The following is a 9,327-nucleotide window of genomic DNA, read 5'->3' on the forward strand; positions in this document are numbered from 1 at the left end:
TTTAAGGTGTTTTGAATTATTCCTCACCTACTTTTATTTCCTTATAACCTTTTAAAATGCGTGTTTTTAAGAGACGATTTTCAGAAATACTTTTCAGAGAGTGTTAATTATGTAATGTTAATGTTTGAAACATATAAGCCTGAAAAAGAAAAAAAGTGAAAATTGGTAAAATTACAGAAATTAGTTATCCTAAAGTCGAGGCAGCTGGGGGAGGGAGAAAAACGATCCAAAACTCTTCCGCAAGTTCGTTTTTTGTAAATCTTATCAATATAATTGTAATCTACATCATCGAAAACGTATTTCTGCAAAATTTCCTTAAATAATATGCAATTATCAAAGAGTTATGACAAAAACGGAAGTTTGTGGCACCAATCTGTATCTATACCCATTAATCGAGTTCTTACCCTCATACAACTTTGGTCAGTTGCTACAGCAACTGTCAATGTTTATTGTGGTACAACGAGATTTGATACTGAAGTCTCGGTTAAATCTCGTGTTATCTATCATGGCGTCTTACTCTGGTTTGTTTCTCCATTAACTTTCTTCTAAATTTCTTTCTTCCCTTCTTCATTTGATGTAATTTAAGAAAGAGGAGGAAATAACGATAATAGAAAATAAGCTGTTGTTTGTGATATTTTGTTAATCCAAATACAAACTCGTGGAAGCTGTGAGCACTGACAGTGTTTTATAATGAATCCGTCATCATCGGCTTTCAATGATGATACATATTATCAACAGCATCACCAACGTGGCCAACAGAGGAGACCACTACCTCCACCACAACATCAACCATATGACACAAATAATGACAACTTCTCTTCCAGACCCTATGGCGAGAACCAACGTGTGTTCCGCAACTTTCACCCTAGTGAACAACAGCACCGGGGGACCAGATATAACCATCCTGATGAGGGAAGTTATTATAAAGATCGTGATATTGCGAGTGACTCCAAAAACTTCCCCCCACCTTACGGCCGAACTGAAGGAGCTTTGCCACCGTATAATTATTCTGATCATCCAAGGTCTAGGCTTGAGCAAGGAAGTAATACTAACAACAGCAACAATAATAACACGAGGAACATGTTACATTCGAACTCTCGTCCACCAATCACTAATGACAACAACTATCCGCCGAAATACAGCAGAAGCGGTTTCAGAGCAGAACAGTTTCCTAACACTAACGTACCACCACCGCCGCCGCCGCCACGCCCACCACCATTACACATGCATCAACAAGTGACGACAAGGTTACCGTCACAGCCACCACCGACTCGTCCTCAACCACCGCTGCCACCACCACCCATCAGGGACCAAGCTGGATTCTACTCGGGAGTGAATTACATTCCCCAACAGAAGAACGTTGCGACACCGGAGTATCCGGCCAACTTCAACCTTCCCCCTTTCCCCGGCCTCGACACATCGTGTCCCCCACCTTCCCTGCCGCCTCTGCCACCCCTACCATTACCACCGGTGATCCCCCATACTTCCTCTGCCCCATCCTCTGCTGATCCATCACCACTGCCTCCACAGTATTTGAAACCTTGTTCTGCACCGTTGTATCTAGGTACCGACAGTTCTAATTCCATTGTTTCTAGCATCCCATCCAATGCCACTTCTGTTCCCCCTCCTCCTCCTCTCGGTCCCAGTTTTATTTCTCCCCCGCCTCCTCCTCTGGCCGACACCTTAAATACGAATCAGTTACACGGGGATAATAATTTTAATAACACCCCATCATCAAACAGTGGACTGTCTGATGTGACTTTAGCGACATCAAACTTCAGTGTCCCACCTCCGCTCACGCCAGTTTATGGTAGCAGGTTCCCACAAAAACCCGACAATTCTGTAGATTCTGAATATTCCCAAATCGACGATGCCTTACAACTCCAAAGACAACAAGACAAAGAATGGATTAAGCAAAAGTTTTCCACGAAAATCCAGGACCTGCCCTCAAAGAAACCTTCAACCATGACGGTATGTTCAGATTGGAAGATTTTCTTAGCATTTTATTGTTTAGCTCCAGATTGAACAGACAAATGAATGAATGTATTTGACTCCTGTCTTTGTTTCAGGCATAGTGTATCGAGGAAGACATTATCCAAAGTGTCTTCTTTCTCTTGCATAATAATTTGAAATGACAATCTTCATCTGACAGTGTAGCTGCTGATGTACAAAAAGACGAGATGGTCACATCTGGAATATCTCTGATCATAGGTCAGCTTGACCAAAGCTGCTAACACATACTCTAATTGACTTGTTATGATGAGTAGCATATAACAGCTATGTTAATGAAGATTGCTTTCTTTTTAAATTTAAATATCAGGACATTCTAGTGATTTGGGGATGTGGTACTCCAGGCTGTTATCATTCCCTAGTTAAATATGACTGCTTTTGAAATAACTCTAACAACCAGGACTATAAATGATCCTTTCACACTAGTGTAAGATTGACAATGGCTAGGTCTGTGCATGTACATATCATATGAAAAATTGATAGTAACCCAAAGTGTGCAGAGAAGCACGGTTTCATCAACTAATTTCATACCTCAATGTCCTCCAGTTAATAACGAGGATGATGGTGATAATTATCTTTATCCATCTACCTTATCATGGTAATAAACTTTATTGGATCATTGGTTCAAAGAATATCTGGTATAATATATCGGTTTTTAAATTCAAATTTGTTATTCAGATCTGGGAATCACAGAATCTTGTCCGTCAAATGCTGCTGACTGCTGGCCAACTTCATAAATTTAAGAAGACCCTAGAGAATATTCATGAAACTGCCACTGAAGAGGAATGGTTGGCTGAAATTAGAAAAATTGAAACAACAAAGGTAACATATTTATATTTTATGCATGACACATCTTTTCACTGTTTTTGTTTTACATATTCCTTTTTTATTATGTTAATGTTGGTGAGATGATTCCTGCCAGCAAAATTGTTATTTTCAGTTGGATGTTCTATGCAGTTATTTGACCTGCTAGATATAGTTTATGTCTCCAGAAGATTGTCCTTTGCAGACATCCCTAATCATTTTGGTTTCTTCCATGTTGCCTCATTTTACAAAATCTAATCCTTTCATAATCCACACTCTCAAGTCTGCAGGTTTTTCTTAAATTAATTCTAAAACTCACTCATTACTGCATTTCCCTTTGTCATCTTGCTTACAACACTTTATGTTCACTCTATGGGGTGGGGAGTTGATCAGCTTTGCCTTTCGTTCTTTCAGTGTCTATAAAACATGGTACCACTTGAGTACTAGGGTTGATTTTTATTCTGATTCCAAAATATTGCAAGTGAGGTGTTGACTGTGATAAACCAACCAACCAACCAACATAAAGACAAAAACAAAAAAAATTGTATTGCTTATATATTCCTGAAAAACATTTTTTGTAGGAGACATTGGAAGATTTACGTCGGAAAATCACTGATAAAAATCTGATTGAAGAACTGGAAAAGAAGATGAAAGCAAGACTAAAGAAACGGGTGAGTTTAATGATTGTTTTACTAACTGATCTATGTGACCAAGATGTCTGCAAAGGCAGACATCACCCTGACATTTCATCTGTTCATGCCCTGTTTCTTATGGGGGATATTTCCAGTTTCATTAGCAACAATGTTAAAACTCAGAGTTGCCTAAAGCATTTCATGAGATATTATTACTACTAGTGCATGACCCCTTGTTTTATACCTGGAATAAGTAATTCTTTCATTGAAATACAGGTATATATATATATATATATATATATTTATTCCACAAAGGATTAAGCAAAGGAACATAAAACAGTATTGAAATAAAAGAAACATTTCATAGATCAAAATATATGTTAGTTTTTAACTATTTTTCTACATGCAGCGTTATATACAACAAACCACAGACAGAAAATTTTGGCAGCCAATGTCTGTAATTTTAGAGAATTTTACATCTTCATAATTGGGATGCTGGTGAGATCCTCTTGGTAGAGTAAATTTACAAGAATTTACCAGCAAGAATTTTTACCTCTGATGAATTCCCAACTCCACTGAAGACAATATGCAACTGACCATGTGTGAACATGTTTGTAGTATTGTAAATATAGTTATTAAAAAATTCAGTAAGAGAAAAACAAATATTTATTCATAAGTTAAGAGATTCATCATTTTTTTTTGTTCCATTCTGTAATGAATTGCTCTCTTTTAAGAGAAAATAAACATGCACACAGAAGCAGACACACATATGGCAAGAGAGTTAGAGAGAGAGACAGAGAGTGTATTCGGTGAGAGCTCAAGATAAATAGTGATGGAATCCTCTTGTTGTATCACTTGCTTACACTTTGTGAAACTATTCATTCTTCATTCATGACAAACTGTTCAATAATAAAATGAATTTTAAAATGGTTGTAAGCAAATAATCATCCAACAACATTCTGAAATGATTGAATGTGAGAAACTGAAGTGGACATTGCCTGTGAGTCATCTAGGTTACTTGTGTATTGAGTGAGAGATTGAGGTAAAAACAGTGATAGGAAGATAAGCAAATAGATAGATACATGGCATTTCTTATTGTGAGGAAAGTAACTTATTAAAATTTAACAGAGAAAAATGAGTATTTATTTATAAGATTCATAATATTTTCTTTCCATTTCCAGGGTCGATAAAATAAATACCAGTTGAACACTGGAGTCAATGTAATCGATTCATCCCCTCCCCCAAAAATGCTGCCGTTGTGGCTAGATTTGAAACCATTATTATTATTATTGTTGTTATTATTCCTACTAGGATAATGTTTAGCAGCATTTCATCTATTTGCATGTTCTGAGTTCAAATTCTACTGAAGTCAACTTTGCCTTTCATCCTTTCAGGGTTGAACACTGGGGTTGATGTAATCAACTCATCCCCATCTTCCCCAAGCTGCCCTTGTGGTAAAAACTTGAAATAATAATGATAATTATTATTATTGTAATTATTATTATTATTATTAAGGCAGTGAACTAGCAGAATTGTTTGTGTTGAACAAAGTGGCATTTCATCTGACTCTACTTTCTGAGTTCATATTCTGTCACGGTTAACTTTGTCTTTCATCCTTTCAGAGGCGGTAAAGTACTTTCAAAATCGTTGGCCTTGTGCCAAAATTAGAAGGTTATATAAATACATACATATATATTATTTATTTAAAAAAGAATCTATATTGTCTGTCATATCTGAAACTTTAACTGAATTCCTATTTGGTTGCAGTATGTATGGCTCAAGCTTCCCTGGTGTGACCTATTGGAAATAATACATGGTGTACCTTTAGGAAGTCTATATTCCATTTTGACTGACCAATCTAGGCAGTTACATCACTTGCCTGTTTCAGCCTAGTGCCTCTTTAAAAAAAAAAAAAATCAGATAAAACAAAACATATATCCTTTGTTTAAAACAAAAATTACATTAATGCTTTGGCTAATATATCAAAGTTGATCAAAGAATGGGCTTCGAAACTCATATATCCTTTTACTTGGAATATCCTTTACATTAAAGCACAATATTTGTGTGTCAGGGAGTGAGATTTTTTTATTTTCTTTTTATTGTAAGTTCAAACAATTATGTGTTTCTAGTGACCATCCCTATCAGTGCCTTTTTGTATTTCTGCAATATAAGTGGATATCATGTTTATAACATGTATTGATAGGTTATTGTTATCATACACTTAAAGATGCGCGATAGCAACATTATATTATCATATTGATGGGGTGTACCTTGATGTCATGTTATACAACATGTCGTGTTATATAGTATGTTTCTTTTTGATAGCTTGTTATTATAGCTGATATCATGCTGTTATAGCATTTCTTGATATCCTATTATTCCTTCTGTTAATATTGTTTACAGAACTAAGGTAGCAAGCTGGCTGAATCGTTTGCATGCCAGGTAAAAAAATGCTTCACTGCATTTCATCCATCTTTATGTTCTGAGCTCAAATTCCACCAAGGTTGACTTTGCCATTCATCCTTTTGGGATCAATAAAATAACTACCAGTTGAACCCAGAGGGTCAATGTAATCGACTTAACCCCTTCTCCTAAAATTGCTGACCTTGTGCCAAAATTTGAAATCAATATTGTTTACAGAACTTGTTGATACAGCACATGTCTGTATAAATTGCTATTACATCTGATGATATTACAGTCACTGCATGTGTTGATATCACATTGTTATGATGATTGTTATAGCCTTTGAAAGTATAACACTGATATTATTATAGCATATGTCAATATTGCACTGTTATGGCATTGTACTAATATCATGTCGTAGCTCATATTGATATTATGTAATTGTGCATTAGCCAATATGTTATATGTTGATATCACACTGTTGTGCAATGGCCAACATTACACTGTTATAGCATATGTTGATTTTACTGTTTTAGCATGTGTCAATATTGTTATGGTATGTGTTAATATCACTGTTATTGCACATGTCAGTATCACTGTTTTAACATGTCAATATCACTGTGTAATGGCATATGTTGATACCATGTTGTGCATGTGTCAGTACTGTGTTGTTATAGCATATCAATATTGCATAGTCATAGCCTGTGTCATTATTGAACTGTTATAACACCCATTTATAACACATGTTGGCATCCATTATATAGATATAACATGTGTTTATATCATACTGCTATAACACTTCTAACACTTGTTGGTATCATCTTGTCACTATAGCTATATATTTTGACACTACAGCAAATATTCTATTTGGGTCCAAACAACTTCACCAAATTCCACCAATAATAATTCCAAGTTTGATGGTAACACTTTTTTTTCCTTGCCTGAATATCTTCAACTTCTATGAAGCATAAGTCAGCTACGGGCATCACATTTCCTTCTTAGCTCATAAATTAATTGAATTCATTAATAAATATTTATTTTTTCTTTTAAAGCTGTGATGAAGATTCAACTTTCAGTCAGTGGTATTCATTGGTTGGATGTACAATCAAACCAACCAATGACTAACAAGGTGGAAACATTTGATACTGTCTCTGTTATGTGTACACACATCTTTTATAATGACATGGTTTTTTTTTATGTTGTTTGTTTTAGCTGTAATTTATTTGTATTTCACCATTTTATATTTCTTTATTCTTTCCTTCTTTAGCTCTCACACAAACACACACACACACACACAGATAGAAAGGAAAATAAACACAGGTATGCATAACATGTGTATATACACATGGAATACAAAATGCAGATTACAAAATAAAGAAAACAAAAGGAGTTATATAACAGTCTTGTCTCGAAAGCTGATTTGGGAGATCAGTGACTTATGCCATAATCAAATTCATACATAACAGCTATGCATGATGTCATAGGTGTTTGTAACAACATAAGTTTCTATGAACTTGTTTAAGCTAGGCCTGGTGATCCTCCTTCGGAGAAGATTATTTTTTATTCCATAATTTGTATTTCACATAAACATACTCTGAGTGGTTGGCATTAGGAAGGGCATCCAGCTGTAGAAACTCTGCCAAATTAGATTGGAGCCTGGTGTAGCCATCTGGTTTCACCAGTCCTCAGTCAAATCGTCCAACCCATGCTAGCATGGAAAGCGGACGTTAAACGACGACGATGATGATGATGATGATACGGATTGAGCCTACCCATGTTTATCTGCCTTTCTATCTACATAACAGCTTGGCAAGGATCATTCTTAAAGCTAAGGTATTGGCTCTGGATGAAGAGGTTGGAGTAAAAATTCTTAATAATCCGAGCACTACCCCCTTATTCTCAATACCATGCTTACATTGCATTCTCCTACATCACCATCACCATCACCATCATTTAACGTCCGCTTTCCATGCTGGCATGGGTTAGACAGTTTAACTGGAACTGGTAAACTGAAGAGCTGCAGCAGGTTCCAGTCTGATTTGGCAGGGTTTTTAACCCCTAACCCTAATGCCAACTACTCCAAAAGTGTAATGGGTGCTTTTTACATGCCACTGGCACGGGTGCCATGACTACAATTTCATGGGTGCTATTTACATGACACTGGCCATGACTGTGGGTTTCATTTGGCTTGACAAGTATTCTCAAGCCCAGCATATCGCCAAAGGTTACATCGCCTCTGTGAGGCCTGACATTTGAAGATTATGCTCCACATCATCCCTCACCTCCATGAATCTCAACATTCGAGGATCATGCTACTGACAACGGCCACGATTACGATTTACATGACACTGGCAATAACCATATATATATATATCGTCCAACCCATGCTAGCATGGAAAGCAGACGTTAAACGATGATGATGATGATGATGATGATATATATATATATATATATATATATATATATATATATATATATATATATATATATATATATATATAGCAATTAGAAAATGGAGGAGAATATGCTGTACTCAACGGCTTGCAGACAGTGTATTACGTTGAATTAACTTATGACAAAAACCACAAAATACAAATTTTTTAATGACAAACCATGTTATATTAACAATCGGGGTTACAAATATAAAGAACATTAGGAATTTGAGAATAATCAGAAACTTACAGCTGTTTCAGCCTAGCGTTGGCATGCCCCATTCTATCTGAATAGCTCCTGCCGGAGTAATTAGCAGATGAAATGCTGAAATGGGGGTACATGCATGATTCGCTAGGCCTCTTCAGAGATCTCTGAAGAGGCCTATTTGTATTCAGTATTATGACCATACCTACCTGTACTGTATAATGTAACCATATTTTGTCTTGTGATTATATCTACCTGTGTTATGACTAGATCTACTTATACTGTGGCTATATCTACTTGTATTCTATTTTATAGTTGTATTTACACTTCTGTTTTGTATTGTGACCATATCTGTCTATAGTTTAGAAAGCACTCTGCTCTGCCTTCATTTTTAATGATGTTCCTTTCTGCTTGAAATGAGTTTTCTCTGAATGATTTGCAGGCGAGGCTGAAACGCTTACGGAAAAAAAAATATGAAGAACGAGAAAAGGCTATGTCTTACAGGAAGGAACTGCATCGGACATTGGATGATTGGAGGGATTCCATATCTCAGAAAGAACAGCAAATTAAACAGGTAAGGGATAATGATGATGACGATGAGGATGATGATTGTGGTGGTGGTGGTGGTGGTCGTCGTTTTTTTAAAAAAATTTTGTTTAGTTTGTTAGGTAAATTTTCTATTTCAATTTGACATGTTTAATAAGCTTTACACAGTAATATGCATATTCAGAAATCTATCCTCTGTCCCCCCTCCCCTTTCTCTATTTTTCTCCCTTTAACTGCCTGATTACAAAACTAATATGTATATATATATATATATATATCTATATATATATATATA

The 9,327-nt window shown here is 35.9% G+C and overlaps 1 protein-coding gene across 1 annotated transcript in view; it reads left to right on the forward strand.

Annotated features, from left to right (window-relative positions):
• The window catches only part of LOC106872686 (programmed cell death protein 7), a 14,327-nt gene continuing 5,000 nt past the window's right edge, over positions 1 to 9,327 (forward strand). The window contains exons 1-4 of the mRNA XM_014919760.2: positions 1 to 1,971; positions 2,689 to 2,832; positions 3,396 to 3,485; positions 8,929 to 9,060. Coding sequence (XP_014775246.1) covers positions 691 to 1,971; positions 2,689 to 2,832; positions 3,396 to 3,485; positions 8,929 to 9,060 — 1,647 coding nt within the window. The 5' untranslated portion in view covers positions 1 to 690. The remainder of the gene's footprint in view (positions 1,972 to 2,688; positions 2,833 to 3,395; positions 3,486 to 8,928; positions 9,061 to 9,327) is intronic.

This window comes from Octopus bimaculoides, chromosome 12 (genome assembly GCF_001194135.2).
Source record: "Octopus bimaculoides isolate UCB-OBI-ISO-001 chromosome 12, ASM119413v2, whole genome shotgun sequence".
NCBI lineage: Eukaryota > Metazoa > Mollusca > Cephalopoda > Octopoda > Octopodidae > Octopus > Octopus bimaculoides.